This window comes from Globicephala melas, chromosome 6 (assembly GCF_963455315.2).
Source record: "Globicephala melas chromosome 6, mGloMel1.2, whole genome shotgun sequence".
NCBI classification, from domain to species: Eukaryota; Metazoa; Chordata; class Mammalia; order Artiodactyla; family Delphinidae; genus Globicephala; species Globicephala melas.
In genome coordinates, this window is record NC_083319.1 from 57,111,041 (window position 1) to 57,133,802 (window position 22,762).

General features: G+C 38.5%; 1 protein-coding gene across 6 annotated transcripts in view; it reads left to right on the forward strand.

The window, feature by feature from the left end:
• The window catches only part of KDM4C (lysine demethylase 4C), a 409,962-nt gene that overhangs the window by 71,054 nt on the left and 316,146 nt on the right, over positions 1 to 22,762 (forward strand). For 5 of the 6 annotated variants that reach the window (XR_009564329.1, XM_030877155.3, XM_030877156.3 and 2 more), the window contains one exon: positions 11,259 to 11,452. Coding sequence is in view for 4 of the 6 variants with exons in the window: in XM_030877155.3 (XP_030733015.1) it covers positions 11,259 to 11,452 (194 nt within the window). In the remaining 2 variants the exon portion in view is untranslated. Of the gene's footprint in view, positions 1 to 11,258; positions 11,453 to 22,762 lie in introns of those variants that run through there. The other variant, XM_060300915.2, reaches the window with a different exon arrangement.

Consider the following 22,762-nt stretch of genomic DNA (forward strand, 5'->3'; position numbering starts at 1 on the left):
TTATTTGAGCCCTCTGCCAGGTGTTATTCAAGTATGTTAAATCTAAAATTGCTTTAAGTGAGAGGTAGCATTGAGGAAGAAATAAAGCAAGGTGGAAAAAACAAATAACTAGATAGAGTCCTATAGAGGAACAGGGAGAAAGAGGTACATTCTTTATCTAAATTGAATTTTCCTGGCATTGGTAGTTGTCAAGAGGCTCAAGCCCAGCCCATACTTTGGTACCATTCAAAAGCTAAGTGGCTTCTACTTTTTCTTTAGTAGAATCACATTAGCGTCATGGACTCTGATATATTACTTTCTTACTTAAAACCATTAGGGAATGGGGGAAGTGGGGACCTATGGATTTGGCTACTAAGGAGGAAATGTATTAGACATTATTTTGCTGTCAGTAGTAGAGACCTTAAAATAAATGGCTGAAACAAATTGTTCAGTTTTCATGTAAAAATTTGAGGCAGGTAGTCCAGGGCCATGTTGGTTCCATGATGTTGTCATAGACCTGTACTAGAAATTTCTTCTGCCGTCTTCATGATGAGATTCTTACCCTTGTGCTCTTGTGGTAGCTGCTGATCGTGTCTGAATGTCTGCGGGATCGAGTTATGTCTGCGGGAGTCAGCCCCTTCAAAGCTTTCTCCTGGAAGCCCTGCCTAGTGATGTCCAGTTACGTTCATTAGCCAGAACCATACATATCCAGCTGCAGCTACTTTGTTCTTTCGATTGAATGGGGTTCTATTGGTAAAGAAGGTGAAAATAGATACTAAGTACTTAGGCAATCTCTGTTATAAAAGTTTATTAACAAACACAGTGATTTTGAAGTACTGTTTTACACGGCAGTATAATACACCTTAAAGAGTTGAATGAGACAAGGGGATTAACAGTCTACAAAATATGAATACATTAGTAAAGATTGTTGTGTTTTTAATTTCCTGTATTTAAAAATAACTTGTCAGGGCTTCCCTGGTGGCGCAGTGGTTGAGAGTGCGCCTGCCGATGCAGGGGACACGGGTTCGTGCCCCGGTCCGGGAAGACCCCACATGCTGCAGAGCAGCTGGGCCCGTGAGCCATGGCCGCTGAGCCTGCGCATCCGGAGCCTGTGCTCTGCAATGGGAGAGGCCACAACAGTGAGAGGCCCGTGTACAGCAAAAAAATAAAAAATAAAAAAATAACTTGTCAGGGTCTGGATATGGGATTTTACTATTTTATTAAATGTTGAGATAATGGATCCTCTTTAAAGAAGAATAGGGCTTTTATGGTTCAGATTCCTTTTAGGATTTTCTGCAAGGGCCATGTATAGATGTGTAAAATAAAGTTAACAATTCTGTTTATTATTTAAGTAAGGTTTTTTTTTTTTTAATAGAATGCATGTCTGTGAGTGAATCCATGAATCCTGCTCTTGGCCCAAGGCAGTTTTTTAAAATCATCTTTTTGATTGGTAGTACTTAAAAGAAAGAAAAGTAGCAAACTAATAACCAAATTACTGACTTTCCCTTCCAGTCATTGGGGGGATACAGGGAAGTTTTTCCCTCCTTGATATATAAAAGTCTAGAATTGACTTTCTGGCTCATTGTTTGGCCAGTGAGGCTTCAGGCACAGTAGTGTCAGCTCCGGTTAGAGTTTTCCATTCTCACCCTTCCCGGCTCCACAGTTATGAGCTGGGAGATCTTGGGCAAGTTATCTTACTTCTCCTGGGGAAGTTCTCTCATCTATAAAATGGCATTGATAATAGATGATAGTTTTATTTATTCACCTCATAAGATTAAATGAGATGAATAAATAAAACACCTAGGATAGGGCCTGCTCCATAGTATGTACTGAATAATAGCTGCTACTGGTGGCAATATTAAAGCAAAATGGGACAGAAATCCTGAGGCTGTGATGAGATGTTCAGTAATTGACTCCGACCAAGAGAATCGTGAAGAATTCTATTCTGCAATAGTCATTTACTTATAAGTCCAACCTGCATTCCAGCAGTTTATACTTTCTGCCGTTTGTCAAAGTCTGTCACGTCAGAGCCATGAAGGATGTTTGTTTAGGGGTTACTAAAGAAAATGCGCCTGCTATTTTCATGAAATACACCGCTCTCTTCGTGTCAGTGAGACAAGGTGCCAGGGCAGAAATGGTGCCGTGAGATGTGACTCAAGAGATGTTCTCTTTTTCATGACTTTTGCTTTATCATATTTTTGGAATGTAATAATCTGATTTTTTATGTGCAACTTATGCTTTAAAGCACAATGATACACTGACTACCCCAGACCCACCATGCAGTCCCACAGCTAGAGTGTCAACAATACTGCTCATGGGGAATTCCCTGGCGGTCTAGTGCTTAGGTCTCCATGCTTCCACTGCAGGGGGCATGGGTTAAATCCCTGATCAGGGAACTAAGATCCCGCATGCCATGTGGCAGGGCCCCCCAAAGAAAAAAACAAAAAAAACAATACTGCTCATGGGATGCTCTTTCTGCAGTCCTTCCCTGCTACCCCACCCCATCACCCAGGGATGGCCTGAACTTTGTGTTTGATTTCTTGCCTTAAAAAGAAAAGTTTTCTCAAACAAATTTTGTTGTTGTTGTTGAAGTATGGTTGATTCTTTTTCGGATTCTTTTCCATTGTAGGTTATTACAAGATATTGAATATAGTTCCCTGTGCTATACAGTAGAGCCTTGTTGGTTATCCACTTTATATGTAGTAGTGTGTATCTCTTAATCCCTAATTCTCAATTTATCTCCCTCCTCCTTCCCCTTTGGTAACCATAAGTTTGTTTTCTATGTCTGTGAGTCTGTTTCTGCACAAACACATTTAAAAAAAAATTAATTTATTTAATTAATTTATTTGTGTTTGGCTGCATTGGGTCTTTGTTGCTGCGTGCGTGCTTTCTCTAGTTGTGGCGAGTGGGGGCTACTCTTCGTTGCGGTGCATGGGCTTCTCACTGCAGTGGCTTCTCTTGTTTCAGAGCACGAGCTCTAGGTGCGCGGGCTCCAGTAGTTGTGTCACGGTGGGCTCTATAGTTGTGGCTTGCGGGCTCTAGAGTGCAGGCTCAGTAGTTGTGGCACACGGGCTTAGTTGCTCCGCGGCATGGGGGATCTTCCCTGACCAGGGCTTGAACCCTTGTTCCCTGCATCAGCAGGCAGATTCTTAACCACTGCGCCACCAGGGAAGCCCACAGACACATATTTTTAAACAATATATTTAGTTTGGCTTATTTTTGACCTTATTAAAAGTAGTATCACTTTATGTAGTCTTCCGAGACTATACAAAACACTAGGTTTTCTGAGTTTATCCATATTATTGTGTGAGCTATTGTTCAGTCATTTCCATTGCTGTATAACATTCCATTATGTGCATATACATTTTATTTTTTATTATCCTGTCAGGGGATATTTTCTCTTTAAAATGAATATTGCTGCTATGAACACATTCCTGTATATGATTTTTGGTGCACTGTATACAAGTTCTCTGAAGTACTTATGTAAGAATGGAAGTGCTGCCTCCCTGTGTGTTCAACTTTGTCAGATACTGTTACCTTGTTTCTCAAAGACTTTGTACCAATTTACCCTCCCCCAGCACTATATAATCATTTTTAAGACACGTTTACTGAGGTATAATTTACATACCACAAAATTCACTGATGTTAACGTATAATTCAATGATATTTGTGTAACCATCACCACCAACCAGTCTTAGAACACTTCTCTTACCTCCAAAAGTTTCCTTATTGCTGACATATATCCTCTTCAGCACTTAATGTCGTTCATCTTATTACTTATTGTCAGTCTTGTGGCTTTAAAATATCTAGTGTGTGAATTTCTCTGACTACAAATGACGTAGAATAGCTTTTCTTATCTTTTTTTTTTAATTTTTAAATTTATTTTATTTTATTATTTTATTTTTGGCTGTGTTGGGTCTCCGATGCTGTGTGCGGGTTTTCTCTAGTTGTGGTGAGCCAGGGCTACTCTTCATTGCAGCGTGCGGGCTTCTCATTGTCGTGACTTCTCTTGTTGCAGAGCATGGGCTCTAGGTGCACAGGCTTCAGTAGTTGTGGCACATGGGCTCAGTAGTTGTGGCTTGCGGGCTCTAGAGCTCAGGCTCAGTAGTTGTGGCACATGGGCTTAGTTGCTCTGCGGCATGTGGGATCTTCCCAGGCCAGGGCTCGAACCCGTGTCCCTTGCATTGGCAGGGAGATTCTTAACCACTGTGCCACCAGGGAAGCCCCAGCTTTTCATATCTTTGTTGGCCATTTGTGATTTCTCTTTTTTCCTCTGCCTATTTTTCTATTAGATTGTTTGACTTTTCCTTATTATTTGGAATTTTTTATGTTTTCTGGATACCCAAACTACGTCATGTTGTTGAATTACATTTGTTGAATTATTTGCTTCAATAGTGGCTTGTTCTTTCCAAAACTTTTTTATTTCTTCTATTTTCAGTGTCTTTGTGTGTGTGTGATAACAGGTCAGTTTTAATTCTAGCACCTGAAGCTATGCACGGGTACACCTCATCAGCTTCATGGGACTGTTGTACACATTCTGTAAAGTGACAACTGTGCAATACCACCTAGCATCTCAGAATCAGGAATATAATTTTGAATTATTTAAACACAGTCCATGGAGTTAAAAACAAAATCAGAAGCCATCTACAGTTATATAATTGTCAATTAAATGCTATACACCTAATACTCGATATAATAGTCAATATCTAGCAGGGAATGTTGAAAGCGATTTTAGATTTTCATCCTATCGTACTCTGTTGGGAATGTTTCTTGAGTAGGCATGTGACTTGCCAAAGATGGGACAACCAAGACCAGAACAAGTAAAGTTCTACCATGGTTTCTGTAGTGTTCACTTTTTTTCTTTGTCAGTTTTAAAAGTGAACAGCGAGAATTAAATACTTGACTTTACATATATACAGGTATGTTGTAAAAATATATTTGTTTACAAGCATGTAAAAATACTTGGTAACTAGTTTGATAAGAAAATAATGTGCAAAGGTATATAGCAAAAGCATGAATCGTCTGTGACCCTGCAAAATCAATTCCATATTTTATATTACATCAAACAAAAACAGTTTTAGTTTTAAAAGGAAGATGGACAGAAATTATTATTTTTACACAGAACATAGCTGTGAAAAGAGTTAAATTAGAAAGACTAAGAATATTGGAATGCCAGAATGAGCCCAAATATTTGTCCACATAGAATATTATTGTCTTCAAGAGTAGGAGTAATAATGAAGGCTTTATAAGCAGTTTTTAATCAATAAATGTAATTGGCATTTTGATGTTTTGGTAACTGTAAAACAAAAGCTGTAGCATCACTAAAGGTCTGAGAAGTCTGTTTTGTAGCTTCAACTCAGTGTATTTAAGGTTAACTAAAGTTGACATCAAAATTTTTAGAGATGGACTTATTTACAGTGTCTTTTAATGAACAGATTTTAATTTTAATGTAATTGGTTTCATCAGTCTTCTCTTTTAGTGACTTTATTTATCAATAATTTAGTATTTTTCTCTCTCCTGGGACTCTGAATACATGAACCTTAGACATTCTGTCCTACGTATGCTTAACTTTACCTTTCAGATATTACTTTTCATCTTTCTGTACTGCACTGTGTGTTGATGTCTTAAATTTTATACTTCTCTTGTTTAATCCTTTCAATGAGTTTTAGTTTAATAATGATATCTTTTTTTTTTTTTTTTTTGCGGTACGCGGGCCTCTCACTGTTGTGGCGTCTCCCGTTGCGGAGCACAGGCTCCGGACGCGCAGGCTCAGCGGCCATGGCTCACGGGCCCAGCCGCTCCGCGGCATCTGGGATCTTCCCGGACCGGGGCACGAACCCATGTCCCCTGCATTGGCAGGTGGACTCTCAACCACTGTGCCACCAGGGAAGCCCGATATCTTTCATATCTAGAAGTCCACCTCTCCCCCCAAATCTGACTGGTCATTCCAAATAGTTTATTTTACTTTCTTGTCGATGTGATTCCATTTTTTATTTCTTTAAACATTTCACATTCTTTAGTGTCTGAAAATTCTGGTATCAACAGTCCTTGGGGTGGTGCAGGGTCAGTTGTTTTTGCTAGCTTTCTGCAGTGAGGTCTTGACTCCCTGTATGCGTAGTGATCTTTGGTTGTATTCTTTGGCTTGATCTTAATTTGTGGAGAATTTACAGGTTTAAGTGAAGGATGCTTTTCTCCCAAGAGGATTGGAGTTGCTTTTGCCTGGAACTAGGGATACCATTAACCTCAAAGCCTCAGTGGTCCAGAATCAAGGCAGGAGTCCCAAGCTCTCTGCAATCTTTTATCTGACTGGGCATTTCCCCCCTTTTCTTCTCTGCCCTCCTTCTTGTCGTACTCATATTTACCTTTTTAAGGTGAACAGTCTTTTTATATGGTACTTTCTGTTGCAGATTTTTTTTGTTACTTCAGAATTTGCTCTACATTGGTTATTGTCTAGACTTTCAGAAAGAAAAGAAGCACTGCTGTAAAATTGTAGGTATTTTGGTGTGTAAAAATGCAAAAAGGAAAAGAGGTTTGTTTTAAAAGTAGAAAGTTTAGAGAATGTGATATTTTCATGGAAAGGAAGAAACAAAAGGAGCTATCACATCACACATTGTAATTAACTTTAAAGCAAATTGAATTTCACATGGGTCTAATTTTATTCTTACTGTGTAAAGATCCTAACGAAATCCTCTATTTTAAAATGTGACCAGAGCTTTCGTTTTAGTTATTGAAAGGTGCAATTTTCACACATTACTGTGCAAAATGGATTGAATTTTGAAGTCTTTAAAACTAACCAAGTTTTATTTTTCTTTCTTCATTTGCATTACCTTTGAAACTTCAAGGGCTTGTTACAGGCATATGAATTGGTGGCAGTAATTTACATTAGCCTAGCTTTAAAGTAAGTGGAAATTGGGTGGATGGTCTTTTGTTTGGATCACAGTACACAGTAGGTGTTGGCTGGACTGCATTAAGGGTCATAGAAAGTGATGGTTAGAGCCAAATGAGGAAAGCATAATCTTTTAAAAAATACTAAATAAAAGTACCTGAAAACTTTAGTTAGAATCTTTAATAATTTCTTTTAGTATTTTCTCAGCATTTTACAGTACCTAGGAGGTGGATCTTCTTTTTTTAATAATTGGATTTTCTAATGAAATGATGTTTTTCCCCATAAATTTATAGATTTCAGAAATTATTGCTGGTCACTTTGAGTCCAGCTTAGAGCTGGGCGTGCGGCAGTGAAGCTGTAGAGAGATGGAGGCTCAGCATTGTTTGGAAAGAGCCCCACGGGGATAACGTTGAAGGTGCTGAGGATGATGGCAGGAGTCGGGGCAGGGCCGGTGGGCAGGGGAGGAGACACATGTGGGCTGGATATTGACATTGTTGAGGAAAGATACTAATGTCTTAGGTAAACAAGGTCCCGTGGTCAAATCACATCTGGGAAAAGTGGAGTTAAGCAGAGTGAAACAGGCTTCCTTATAGCATGGCCTCTCAGAACCTTCGGAGTGCCTGTTGGCACTGTAACTTTGTAAGAGGAGGAGAAAAGGATGCCAGAGTTTTTTGACCACAGCCTCTTGTAGAAGTAGTGTTCCTCAGAAGGTTATTTTGGGAAGAATTGGTTTGCTATGATTTTTGCGTTATTTCTCTGTATCAGGTGGGAACGACTCCTTCCTGGTAAGTTTTCTAATGTGGCATGTTGCTGCCCTGTCCTCCTTCAGTGTCGCAGTGACTGAGTGCCTTCACTCAAGAGGGAATCCCGGATGCTCATAGTCCCGGGAAGAAGGTGCTCCTGGCCTGGATGTGGCCTGTGTTCAGGGCCCCAGGCCCAGAGCTCAAGGGCGTGAGCTCAAACTTGGCACAGTCTTTCTGCATAGGTTTATAGATGCGTCGTTCATGCTGGTGCCAGTTTGGGGGTGCTTACTTCCTCTGTGAAGTCCGAAGTCCAAAGCCTGGTCTTCAAGCAGCTCCTGAGTGCCTATGGTAATGAAAATTTAGGAGTTCTTTCAAATTGCCATCTGATTCTTGATAGGCTGATGATACAGAGATTGAAAGGAAAGATCCTTGATAAACTTCTCTTTTACACATATGTGTACAAATTATGGTCCAATGGTGAATTATTTCAGAAAACCAGGCAGATACAGGGTAAATAGACAAACAGGGCAGGGCAGGCTTAGAATGCACTGGGTTATTGGGATGAAGGGAGGGGTGGGACCAGGGAGGAAACGTCTGCCCAGTGGAGGTCAGGTGAGTTCCAGATATTGCAGATAAGCAACTGCTGGACATTGTGTAGAAGAGGTTTATATGAAGGGATGGGATCTGGGAAGAGGCATTTGTCTATGAACTTGGGCTGGTGTGCAGACTTTTCTGCAGAGACTTGACAGCTTTAAGCTTTGAATGGTTTGGCACATTTCGACCTGTCATTTTGGGGCTTGTTTGTAGCTGGGGTCTTTCTGGAGGCTACTTTTACACTAAATTCTATCACCAACTCCCAAGTGAAGCAGCTTTTCTTATAGGCTTTGCCAGTGTTTGTGTAGGGCGGCTGTATGCCTGGGTGGGAAGAAGGTAGCAGTTTTATATGTTTGCCTGTCCTAAATTTTAGTTCCTTGGATCTTTGTTGATAATTGATGCTGAGAGAAAAGGATGATATGCTGTATTTAACATGGTCAGAACTGGAAGCGTAGAGTTTATAAGTGAAAGCCTAGAGTGAGGTAGATTTAGGTTTATCTTTGCCTCCCACTCTTCTAGGAGCACTGGTTTTTTTCCCATTTGTTCATTTGGGTATAATGTTACCTGTGTTACAGAATTGTCTTGAATAGATGTAGTATATATGTATGTGTAGAGTAGTGAGGTAGACTGTGGTGTCACACTTCTCCTAAATGACAAATGAGGTGTACTCCTTGTCTGAATCTCTGAAGGAGACCTGGTGCTCTTCAGAGTTTGAGTAGAACCTGTCCTTGGAGGCAGCTAGCCAGTTCAATCAATAGTAGAGAGCAGAAACTGGAGAAGGAATTTGGAAATAGTAAGATTTATTCTCAGCCTCTGTTATACCAGTTATTCTTAATATTTTAATAACCTCTTTTATTAAAATTATATGACTTTTTATTTTAGCAAAAGAAATTAAGCTTAAACATCATGGCAATCTTGGCCTTGCCCAAAAGAAACTGCTGCAGACATATGATTTGCCCATTAATGAGGAGAATTTCAATAGTAAGTTTCATAGGACTTTATTATCACTTACCATGTCTTTGGCTTTTGTTTTGGTAGAGGCTTTCCAGTAAGATTTACTAGAGAATAGTGGAGACGTTTATTTAATCAGTTCTAAGCCATAGTAAATTTTATTTTTCCAAAGGTTTTATGTCCTTCAGCCTATTCAGTACTCTGAACAGCTCTGGGAGGGTACTGTAGCCCTCAGGCTTTCACGAAGAAAGACTAGAAGCTCAGAAAATCTTGGTGATTTTTGCCCTGGGCAGTGGCAGAGCCGGAGCCATAATCTGGGTCTTTTTGCCATCACTCATTCTTCTCTTCCCTCATCCCTTTAGACCCACAGGTCTAGGCATGTCAAGGGATTCAGCCTCAGTTATTTCTGAAAGATAGTATCAGTCAGAAACAAAGATAAGACTTCTCCAAATGCAGGAATTTCAGAGGGATGGTTTGTTCCTAAATTTGCAAGCTCATTCAGTTTAAAAATGATTCCTATAATATGGTACTCATTTATTACTTCATATTCATTGCCTCAGAAATGACTTTTAAATAGGACTGTATTATTAGAGTGATTGGACTGAAGTCTGATTGGACTAGAGTTAAGAGATTGTATCACTATAAATAGAGTGAGATAAAATATTTTACATGATTTGATTGAACTTTTATGAGGTCTTGTAAGTTGGAACCTAGGATCTTCTCTAAAAGGATACTTACTTTGAACAATTTCCAAGTAGCAAACTTCCTACTGTGGGGTTTAAGTTGTAGATAGAGTGGCTACCTTGGGGAATTTGGGAATTAAATTATTTCCCCGGCACTTTCAATTATATTACCTGAGGCAGAACTTCATTAACTGCCCCATCAACAATTTTCCTGACCCAAAAGCTCAAGGAAGTAAGATCACGACACTGATTATATTGTCATCTAAAGACCAGAATGAAAACAGAACAGCCCTGAAAGTTTTTAGTGCATAAGGGAACTATTAGACATGGTTGTCTGGGAGGCTGTTGGCATAGTTATTGGAGAAGGCCTTTTGGGTATACATAAATAAATTTAATGTCCCTCTTTAATAGCACCATGAAGAGGTTGAACTAGTTTTAAAGACATTGCCATTTACTCATGATTGCATAAAAATGGACCTAATCTCTGATATTTAGAATTTGATTATTAGAAAAGTATATGGGAAAAATACATAGTTGGTAAAAATGGTAAGCAGCTGTGAATTACACTGAATTAATAAGAGATTGGTAAGTTTTAATAAAACTGGAATCTTTTCCTGCCACTTTAACTTTTACATCAGTGACTCAAACTTTTCTGTCTCTTTCTATCACCAGTCATGTTGGGTTACTGTTATAAAACTACACTATTCCAGAAATTTTGCCAGAGTTTGGATAAGTATTTTTAGCAGTTATTCTTTGTTTAAAATTTCCCATCAACATAAGAGGCTAATATTTAGTTGAAGAAGCAGTAAAAGCATAATGATCTGTGGCTTAGAATAGTGCTAAGAATTTTCCCAATAATTAGAGTTGAATTTTCAGGAAATGATGTATCACATGCCAAAACTGAAATGGGTGGGGATGAGAGAGGGATGACAGAAGATATATTTTGTTAGTGGTATCTTGAGATGATGTCTGATGTTAATATGACTTCTTAAGTAATGTACAAATAAACAAGCAAGCTAAAAACCAGGAAACCCCCAAAACTAAATGGTGTGCCAATGATGGAAAGCATGCTCCAGATCACATGCTTTGAATCAATGATTTTTCTTACTAACAGCAAATGGGGAGTGGGGCCTTAATTCTCTGTCGTTTGGTACAATTTTATACTAATGTTTATATAGAGCCACATTACGTTGGTAGTAATCTTGGATGATTAATCATGGATCTGTATAAATGTGTGTGTGTGTGTGTGTGTGTGTGTGTGTGCACGTGCGTGCCTTGGATAATTGTTGCTTTATTTTTTATTTCTAAGTGAATTAAAATACACAGTGTAATACTTTTGGCAGATGATGTTTTGAGCAGTAAATGTTATCTTTATGAGTTTATTAATGTTTGCTTTTATTTTCCTCTCTCCTCTGATTCTAGGGTGTGGATGAATGGAACATAGCTCACCTAAACACAGTCTTGGATGTGGTTGAGGAAGAGTGCGGTATTTCTATTGAGGGTGTAAATACTCCTTATCTCTATTTTGGCATGTGGAAAACCACATTTGCGTGGCACACCGAGGATATGGACCTCTACAGCATTAATTATCTCCACTTTGGAGAGCCCAAGTCTTGGTAAGTTACATGTTTAATATTCATTTGCTTTGGAGTTTTGAAATTTGGGCAATATGAACCCATTGAAGATGAATTTTTTCCCTTTATCTGGTGGATTCAGATTTATATGAGCTGTAAGAAAGTTTTTTTTGACTGTAACAATTAATTATTACAGAGTCTTCCACTCTGCCTAGGGTTTTGCTCAAAACCATAAAGCTGATGGTGACTTGTATATCTAAAATTGCCTGTAGACCCCTTTTGTGGGCCATGAATTGATAGGTATTTAGTCTCAAAGAATTTGTTTGGGACTTCCCTGGTGGCGCAGTGGTTAAGAATCCGCCTGCCAGTGCAGGGGACACGGGTTCGAGCCCTGGTCCGGGAAGATCCCCCAGGCCACGGAGCAACTAAGCCCGTGTGCCACAACTACTGAGCCTGCGTTCTAGAGCCCATGAGCCACAACTACTGAGCCTGTGCTCTGGAGCCTGCGAGCCACAACTACTGAAGCCCATGCACTGCAAGGAAGAGTAGCCCCTGCTCACCGCAACTAGAGAAAGCCCGTGTGCAGCAATGAAGACCCAATGCAGCCAAAAATAAATAATAAATAAAATAAATAAATTAAAAAAAAAAAGAATTTGTTTGGCATCTTTACTTCTCTGAGATTTGCTGGAAAGTATGCGGGCAGCAGTTAGGAGTGAAAATTGACTTCCTGGATGTAGAGTATCAAGTAATCCTAATGATTTTCTGGTCTAGTCCCCTCTGAATAAATGACAAGTTCCATTTAGTATGTGGTGGCTAGAGGGAGAGGAGGGATGAATCAGGAGGCCTTTTATTGCTCTTTGTATGATGGATGTGGGGAAAAGAATAAGTTAATGTGAATATGTGTTCTTAACTTGGAATTTCCTGTGTTTGTGAGCCTCTTTCCTCATCTTTCTGAGCAACGATTTTAAGATTTATTGCTCTGTAGAATGCATCATATGTAATGCATCAAATAATTACACATTTGTAATTATTAGTCTGTCAATCACCCTGGAGTCCTTTGTGGTCAGCCAGTTTCACGTTTGAACTTGTTTTTGTGGGTTTTAGTCTTAAGAGAGTTTCAATATCAGTTGTATTTTGTAAAGTACACATACATGCAGAATAATTCAGAGACAGAAGCTTATGAAGTATCTACTTGACAAGCCAGGGAATATAATGTTTCTGCTGGTATTCTGCTGGGACAGGATGGGATGCTCTTCAGGTGCTTGTGTTAGCCCGGTAGATTTCTTGCCTCCAGTTTAAAGATAATGGCCTCTTTTCAAGTTCTCCTGCTGATCAGGTGTTGAGTACAGTGTATAATTTCTATCCCCATCTTGCCATTAGTTGCCCTTGAGGTTTTGTCATTTGGCAAAGTGAAGTTGTAAGCTTTCTCCAGCAAATTCAAATATAGCAAAAGTTCATAATGATCAAAAATGACATTTAATCAGCAGGAAAGCTTTAGGAGCAAGGGCAAAGCTCTTAGGACATAGAAGAGAAATCCAGGTATTTTCTGGTTTGCTGTGGAGTTTTAGGATCTGAAAAAAGTTAGTGAGAAGCTGTGTAACTTATTTTTAACAGTGTTTTACTTACACATTTTGTTTGAGAAATTCTAAGCATTCTGCTCTCTTAATGGAATAAATAAAATGTAAACATTTTTAATAGGTGGTCTAGGACCTAGAGAGGCTTTGGTGACAGAATGGGGTAAAGAAATAATTCCTTACAAGGTGTTTGTCGAGGACCAGCTGTGAGCACAAACTTTAGAACCTGTGAGTCTGTCATAGTTCTTCAGCACCCACTGTAGCGTCTGTTGGAGTGTCATCCTTTAGTACTTTTGGGACTTGGCTTTGAGAGACTCAGAGACATACTTTAAACAATGTGTAGGCTCCTGGGTAGTTTTTTAGCTGCATAGTTATCCCCATGATCTTTCTGATCCTCTGTTTTGTTGTGGATAAAATTATGTGAAATTGGTAGATTCAACATCTTGGTGAAATCTAGTATATAGGCAACTATATACTATACTTCCCTTAAGAAATATGAAAAGTTAGGGAATTCCTCAGCAGTCCAGTGTTTAGGACTCCGTGCTTCCACTCTAGGGGGCATGGGTTGGATCCCCGGTCAGAGAACTAAGATCCTGCAAGACGTGTGGTGCAGCCAAAAAAAAAAAAATCAAAAAAAAAAAAAAACAAAAAAAATCTGAAAAGTTAGTGGCAAAACTTTCCTGTAGGTTTGGAGAAATTCATGACAATGCCTAGGACATTAATTTGAGGTTTTAGTATTAGAGGAGTTGACATGAAGTCTCTGCTTTCTTATTAAGAAAGGTGATCCCGCCCCCCTCCACCCGGGACAAGGATTGTCCTGACCTAAAGATTGGTTAGAGGAGAATATTCTGTCTGGGATAAGACTGATTATAGTCTTGTGTCTTTGGGAGAGAGCACCACTGTTTATGAGTGAGAATGAGTACGCTGGATTCCAAAGTATTTCTTTCTCTCTGGAATGTATTTATATTTTCTGTATTTAGTTACTCTATTAGTTTTTAAGCATATAGACTCCATTATATGCATTAAGAGTAGATTTATAATATCACTATTATCTTTAACCTTGGCCATTATTTATAATGATAAAAAAATAAAACATAGCAGTGAATTATGACAGTTAATCTACATTCCATTTACTAGGATGACTAGTGTAGGAAAAGAGTGATATAAATGACTCTAAGGAACGATTATATTAGCGCAACATAAATAATTTTGAGGTAAACTTTATTATCATTAAAATTCACTTCAGTCGTCATCATAATATATTTGAAGTAAGGTTTGAAAGGTGGTAGAAGCAATACAAATTCATGTGAACACTGAAACGTGTGTGGCAGACTCAGACTCCAGGGAGCAGCGATCAGGGCTCTAGTCCTTACTCAACTACCGATGTGTGTGGCTTTGGGCAAAGAACCGTACTTCTGTGACCAGTTTCCTCACTCACAAAATGACAAGACTCATCAGGATGCTCTCCAGTGCTCTAATTCTGTAATGTGTGATCAGAACTATTGGAATATTTTTACCTAATCTACAAAATGAGAGGATGACAAGGTGATGTAATGTTCTGCTTGCGTGTGCGCACATGCCTGCACTGGTTTCCTTTTCTGGTGCCCTCTCCTTGTTCGTTTGTTTGTTTTTTTGCCGCTCCCCAAGGCTTGCAGAATCTTAGTTCCTCGAACCTGTGCTCCCTGCCATGGAAGCGTGGAGTCCTAACCCCTGGACTGCCAGGGAAGTCCCTGGTGTCCTCTCCTTGTTGAGTTACCTTTACTCTTCTCCAGGGGTGCCCTCTCTCATGCTTAATATGTCTGGCCCTGGCAGTGTGTCTTCCTCCTCTCTGGCCTTACAGACTGGCATTTAATTTCAACTTCCTTCTATTCTTCAGTTCTCTCAGGCACCAAGTTCTGGGTACGATTATTGCAGAGACTGCCTACGATTCTCTCCTTACTTCCATGACTGCACTACTGTCCTCTGCCCGAGTATTCCATAGATTTTTGCCTGAAGGCTTCCTGGACCATGCGTTGCCCCACCTTAGACATCTGCCTTTGCACCTTTCAAGGGGTTGTGACCACCCCTGCTGGCCCTTTCCTGTGCCTGCTTTGAAGTTCAGGGCTGTGTTTGCCTTTGAATCATCAGCGCTTAACACAGGGCCTAACTATAGGATTGATGCTCTGTAAGTAATTCTCATTTTGAATCAAGGGAGTTTTAAATTGTTTTGGATCAGTCTTTTCAAGGGCAGACAAGAAAATATATAAAATGTTCTATAAAGACTCTTGTCTCAAATGTAACTGTTAAGAGCACCAAGTTTCCAGAGATTTCTGAGTAGCTGCTGGTAGGCCTGGCTCCAGGTAGAAGCCGTGAAACATGCTTTTCTGTGCACAACATGTAGCAGATTTTGCTGAGTTAAGTGCTCATGAACACAGGTTCGTACTGAAGAGACTTTAGAGGAGCTAATGATTTATTTAAACATTTCTGGCATGAAGGTTTAAGGAAAAAAGAAAGCTTGAAGTAGGCAGATAGAAAACTGCTTTGGCAGTCAGTGGTAACATATTTATTTTCTGGGAATTAATGTTGACTTTGGAGCCAGAAGACCTGTTTTAAAATCCCAGTCACTTACCAGCTGAATGACTTAGGGCAAATCACTTAGGGCAAATCACTGTACTCCTTTCATCATGAATTTCTTTAACTGCCAAACGGAGGCATGATTTATTCTCTTTCTACTTAATAGGATTTCTAGGAGGGTCCAGGGATATACTGTGTATACAAGTGTTTTGTAAAGTGTAAAGAACTATACAAATATTCATAATTACTATTGTCTTAATAACATTATAAAACTAAATAATTTTTTGGTCATAGTAATTACTTAAAGCCTGAACTTGGCATGATGTATTTCTGTATATGATAGAGTGGGAGTTTCAAGGATAAGCAAAATATAATTTTCTTTCCCAAGCATCATGTGGTAGTGGTTAATTGCTGAGGAAATAGAATTTAGATGATGCCTTGAATCTTTCTTTCTGAGATCATGTCCAAACATAATGAATAAGTTACTTTCAGATTTAGTACTCTGTAGAGAATGAGAAAGGTAAGGTTTAAGAGGACATGCCTTAAGCTATGAAAGGTCTAAAATCAGGAAAGAAGTTTCTCCTGGATGTTTTTTAGAAAAATTAAGGATGGGCCGCAGCATTTTGGACTTGGCTAAATTTTATTCAGTAAGCTGTGCGGTTTTGTTAAATGTAGCAATAAGAAAATGTCAGATTATTCAGTATAATATAAACTTAGTTCCATGCTTTTTCTTTAGATCGATTTGTTTAGTGCTGTGTAGTATTTAAGAGCACAGGTTTTTGCACCAGAGTCTTATGTTTTGAGTTCTGGCATTGCTTTTTTACTTAGTATATCACCCAGGACAATTATTACATAACCCCCATGCCTCCATTTTCTCTCCTAAAATACTCACATGGTTTGATGCCCACATTGTAAGGTAGTTGTGTGGATTAAATAAAATACAAAGCGTATACCACGCGTATACCACAGCTCCTGGCATTATCGTAAGTGCTCAATGGATGTTAACATTTCATACGTTTACTTAACAAATATATATTGCATGTCTTATGTATAAGACCTTATAGATTCTGTATTAATAAGGATTCTTCGTTCTAAATGACGGAAACCTAATTTAAGCAAAAGAATATTTGGCAGTGTGTATAATTGTGATAAGCTAGAAGCAGGGTTCAAGCCCGAGAGCGGATTCTCGCATTGGGTGTCTGTCTCAGCCGGTCCCTTCTTTTCTCCCCCCCTGCCCCCCATTCATTCACTCTCTCCCATCTCCCCTACCCCTTCTTGCTGTTTTCCTTTTCCTTTCTTCCTGGGGTAGAGAAGGAGCTCTTTACTTATAAATAAATATTTGATTATTGCTGAATTTTAGAATTCAGGGCTGTCTTTTTAAAAGAACAAATGAATTATATGTCATCGAGTTGACCTGAGCTTGTGTGTTGTACATCTTCTTCATTACAGTGTGAGCTCCCAGAAAGGGGGTCCCTCACTGTCTGACTCACTAGCGTGTCTCCAGTGCCTGCAATGGTATCTGGCATGAGCTTGGCACACAGTGGGTACTCAATAAGTATTTGTTCAATGAATGGTCTTACTGAAGGAATTCCTTATTGAGGTTTTTTCCTTTAAACACGCAGAGCGGAATGTTACTTTAGCGATTGGACAGCTCGATACTATTTAATGATACGTTGAATTAACAACATACAATACTAACTCCTGTTGTTGACATATCTGTTTAGTAAGTTTAGACTCATTAATGTATTCTAATTGGAAATGTTAAGACTAATTGAATAATGGTAAAAGCTGTATCCTTCTGATGGTTTGTATAGAAAAAATACTCTTGGAATTAACAATGGTTTGCTTCTGCTATTAATTATTCTTCCTAGAGAAATTTGACCTCTAAATAAGCAAAATACCTACTGTGTAGCATAGGGAACTCTACTCAATGTTCTGTAATAACCTATATGGGAGAAGAATCTGAAAAAGAAGAGATATATGTATATGTATGGCTGAATCACTTTGCTGTGCACCTGAAACTGGCACAGCATTGTAAATCAACTATACTCCAATATAAAATAAAAATAAAACAAAGAAAAATAGACTTTTATAAATATTTTTTAATTGAAGTATTAATAAAATTAATTGCATAAGTTATTTTGATCACTTCTAGGCATATCTATGTATATATTTTGAGATAATATTATTTTAAAAGGTTTAAAAAATTGGAACTATACCCCAGAAATATGGTATTAATTTTGTACTCAGCTGCTAGGTGTATTTGTAGGAAGAGAGTGCAGAGATAACAGGAAGCAATATTATCATATCCATGATATGATATCATGTCCATGATTATCTGATCATATCCATGATCAGATGGATAATATTTTAGTTAGACCTGAGCCTGACGTGGAGATAAACACAACCACACTGGTGCACACACACATACCTGCAGTCCAAACAGTGAGTCCCGAAGACCCCTGCTCAGCACCGAGTTTTTTAAGGAAAGTCAGTGAGGTCTAGTGTTTGTGATTTTGAAAATAAATCTCACTCATTTCCCTGAAGTGTTGAGTTGTAATGCCTTTTCACTAACTGATTGGCGACTGTGGGTTCTCATACAGGAAATCTAAACTTATATTAATTAAGTACTTTTGATACCCCTGATAAGCATAGCAGGGGCTTGTAAATTCCTTCAGGATGCCTATTTCCTTGTTGCTACTCTTTCACTTAAAGCCACCACCATCACCACCTACAAGAACCCTGGAAAACCCTTTAAATGAAAAGTCATTGCTGAATCAAATCCGTAACTCTTAGGGAAAAATCAGAAGGTTAATGCAAATTTATATACTATGTAGTTCATGGAAAACAAGCATTAGTGCTGTTAGCCTTGCTAATTACTGTGGCAGATATAGCAGTTCACAAATTATGTTGCTTAACTTATCTTCTTCCTCCATATTTCTCTTCCTCCTTTTCAGACTGTTTAATATTGCCTTTTAGATAGCACTTTGTAGAAAATATTTATTACTTAATATTTGTTTTATAAAAATTATTCTTTGACTTGAGCATATAGGAAAGCAGCTTTTTTTTTTTTGATTGCACTTCTGCAGGTAGGCTTACAAATGGATTTATAAACGCTACTTCTGTGACCCCAAATGCGTTCATTCTTTGTCAGCTTACTTTTCAAGGTGTAGGTCTTGACTAGGATGGTGAAGTATGTTCTTTACCTTTGGTGACTCCATTTCATTTAGTGTGTATCTTTTATGTGTGCCAGGAACTGTGCTAATCATTTTAAGAAATCATTTCAGGTAATCCAGACAACAGATGTTTCAGGTAGGTGTTTTTTGGCCACATCTGTAAACTAAGGACTCTGAGACTGGCACTTAGTGAGTCTTGCAGCAGGGATTTTTAACTTTTATTTGTCTGACTCTTCTCATAGATTTAAAGAGTAAAGGTGAAGGAACAGGCAAGAAGAAAGTGTGCCTGTCTTTCTTGTTTATACCATCAACTTTCTTTTAATGAGATTTTCTGCAGAACCAAAAGAGAAACCAGCCTCTTATACTTTGGGACAAAACTATGGCATAAAATAGATTTTCAGAAGGATAAAATGTGGCTAGATTCTAATCTTGTTATAATTGATAGCAATTATTTGAATGGGGGAACCATTGGAGTTGAGAGTGGGAGAGACCACTGGTCCAGCTTCGTTTGCTTCAGATTTGTTCTGTAGACATCCCGTGGAAATCTACTTGAAATCAGAAAGAAAACCCCACATTTTAGAAAGAACGAGTTTTACCTTGAGGATTTTGTCTTCCTCTAGGGAATGGGTGATGATTCTTCAATTAGACACTTACTTTCAGTCCCCTCAAATGAGGTTTTGGGAAAAGCAAGTCTGTTCCTGTTGAGAGCTAAGAGTGCTTTGTCTATCAAACCTATCAGATAAGAACTGCTAGGATGGGGACCAGCCTAACTTCTGAAGGCTATAACACAATCCTTCCTCTTCCAGTATTTTGGGTCAACTAATTTTTACTTTAATTTTCATGCATTTCCTCATGTTATTTGGAACATTTTTTAATCCATTTAAAAAATAATGTCTGCATTGGATGTCTCTGGATCGAGAATGTTTTGTTGAAATTGTCTTGGCTCCTTGAACTATAAACTCACTATGAATCAGCTTAGCCAAAAGGAAGAATTTAATTGGCTCACATAGCCATGAATGGTCAGAAACGTCTGGAACCCTTGGAAGTTGCCAGCGTGTGTTGGATCCTGGGCCCCACTTCTCTTTGTATGTTGCCTTCATTTTTCTCCCTGGCTCGTATATTTCTCCCTGTATCACTAGAAAGGAAAGCTGCCCCATTTGGGGAGGGACCATGGAATCTCCTGGCTTGAATTCTATGCCAATCTCTTGTTTAAATCACTGAGGCCAAGGGTAGGAAGGTATGAGGATTGTCCTGGCTTGGGTCACAGGCCTGCCTCTGTGGCAGTGAGGGCAGAGGCACGAAGAATGGCAGCCCCCGTTAGAATTACACGTTTGTGTTTGGAGGAGATGGTTCCCCATTAAGAAGGAGAGTGCTATTACCTGAATTATGCTGCACAAAGGGAATAAAACTCGATGTCTCCTACAGATATAAGGCAAAGAAAATCCCAAATAAATGTTCAAGTATTTGCTTAAAAATTTTAGGAAGGCTGATTCAATTACTTTAACTGGCTCTTAACTTATTTTCTGTAAGATTTGAAAAGATGTCCTGTGGGGATATTTCCCTAAGATGGAATGAATATGTATATTTAGAATATTAAAGTTATTAAAATGTATGTTTGTTTAACTTATTAAAAGCATTTCTAGCAATTGATCAGTAACTTTTACCCAAAGTAGAGGCAATTGGCAAAAATAAATCTTTACACTGGGCTTGAAACTAAAGAATCTGTAATTTGTTAAGTTTTTTTCTGACTACTTGAACCAAAATTGCTCTCTTTTCTCGTGACTTAAATAGTCACAATATCTAATAGTTTTACCACTTTATTATGTCCTGTTCTGATAGTCAGTTTTACCACTTTTTTATGTCCTGTTCTTTCAGAACTCTTTTTTTTCATTGGTTTGTGTGTTTTGGTCTTGTCTCCACAAGGAGACTTTCTGCTTCTTGAGGGCAGCACCACGGCACCTTTGTCGAGCCAGGCACCACCATAGGCTCATAGGCCTGTTTAATTATTGAAGCAGGATTCTGCTTCTGTTTTTGGGATCTGCTAACTTGTATATCACATATCTACAGCATCATGCTTTTTTTTAATTTTATTTTTTTACTTTTTGTATTTTGGCCATGCTGTGCGGCATGCAGGATGGTTCCCCGACCGGGGATCGAACCTGGAGCTCTGCAGTGAAAGTGCCGAATCCTAACCACCAGGCCCCCAGGGGGCTGTGCAGCATGCTTCTTTCAGTCTTTATTGATCTTTTTATAATACTCTTCTTGGTTTCTTGTGGGTAAATATTACAAAATTAGCCTATAAAATAATATAGTCATGTATCTTGTGTGATGCCTCGTATAGAATTGACCTGATGTATAGGAAGTTTTTAGAAGTTACAAAAACCTGTTAGAAAGTTTTAGACCCTCTACTATATTTTGCTTGTCAGCGATAATAACAGATTTGATAGCTTGCCTAAGAGAAATCCACAGACAATACACTCCAAATTTAATATAGCCAAATGTTGTGTCCACCCCTTCTTCCCTTCCTCCAAATGACTAATTACTTGTGGGGGCTCCATACGTGGTTTCTTTATTTAAGGATTCGTGCACGAAGCTTCTGGAATGTTATTTTATAGCATATATTTCTGAGACGACATAGCATCCAATTGTATGATCTCTGAAATGATCTTCTGACCAGAGACCAAAAAAAGCCCATTTAACAATCTTCCTTGAAAAATGAATATTCTTTGGCAAGGCATTATACATCAACAAGGGCTTGAATTAGATGGGTTGCCGTCACCGTCTTCGCTCTTATAAGTTACCTCTCTCAGCCCACCTGAGTAAATAGTAACATCATTTACGGAATGTCAGGTGTTGGCAGAAACATGTGACTATTTACTGTCTCCCCGCCCCCCCCCAATTTTACTGAGACATAATTGGCATACAGCACTGTGTAAGTTTAAAGCATACAGCATGATGGTTTGATTTACATATATTTTGAAATGATGGCCACAGTAGCTTCAGCTAATATTCATTTTCTCATATAGAGACAATAAAAAGAAAATGAAGAAAAAAAATTCTTCTTGTAATAAGAACTCATAGGATTACCTCTCTTTTCTATATATCGTACAGCATTGTTGGCTATAGTCATCATGTTGTTCATTGCATCCCTAGTACTTGTTTATCTTATAACTGGAGGTTTGTACCTTTTGACCACGTTCCTCCAGTTCCGCGTTTCCCCACCTTTGGCCTCTGGTAGCCACAAGTCTGATCTCTTTTTCTGTGAATTGGTATCTTTTTTTTTTTTTTTAAAGAAATCCACATATAAGTGAATACTTCTTTTTTTTAAATTTAAGGCTGTATACCTTTTTTGTTTGTTTGTTTTTTGCACGTTGCTCGAGTTGTCTTTGGGTAGCTTGGTTGCTTTGTGTAACGTGCACTTTTGAAAGCCTCTCAATTTTCAAAGAGGTTTCCAACTGTACAGTGGCTGTGTAGGTTGTTTTCCCTTGAAGATTAAACTTCAATCACAGGAAATCTCCTTGAAAATGCTTCAATACTTTGTTGGAGATAATTGTGGTAGAACTCTGTAAGCCAATTGTAGTGGAACTCTTTAAGCTACTTTATCTTATTCATGGATGGTACGATTATCCTTTGAATAAATGATCACTTGGAAAGCATACTGCCCTCCGAAGATTTCTGTATAAGGTAAGTTTGTTTTTCATTGGGAAAATATTGGATTTGAAAATTTTTGATATGGACAAATAGCTTCTTATGGGCATGTTTCTGTTTATTACCAATTTTTGAAGTTACTATATTTTTGATTCTTCTGGAAGTAGCAGTTTGTTTCTGTTTTATTAATGCTTGATCCTGTAAAACATTGCATCTGTGTTCGGTGACTTTTGGTTTTGTTTCTTTCCTGTTTGTTCACTAAATATTTATTGAACCACCCACCAGTCAGGTACTGGGCTCAGTGCTAGCGATACCATGGTGAATAGGACAGAATGGTCTTCATGAAACTTACAGTTTAGAAATATAGCTTTTAGTACCCCCACCCTCCCCTTTATTTTCTA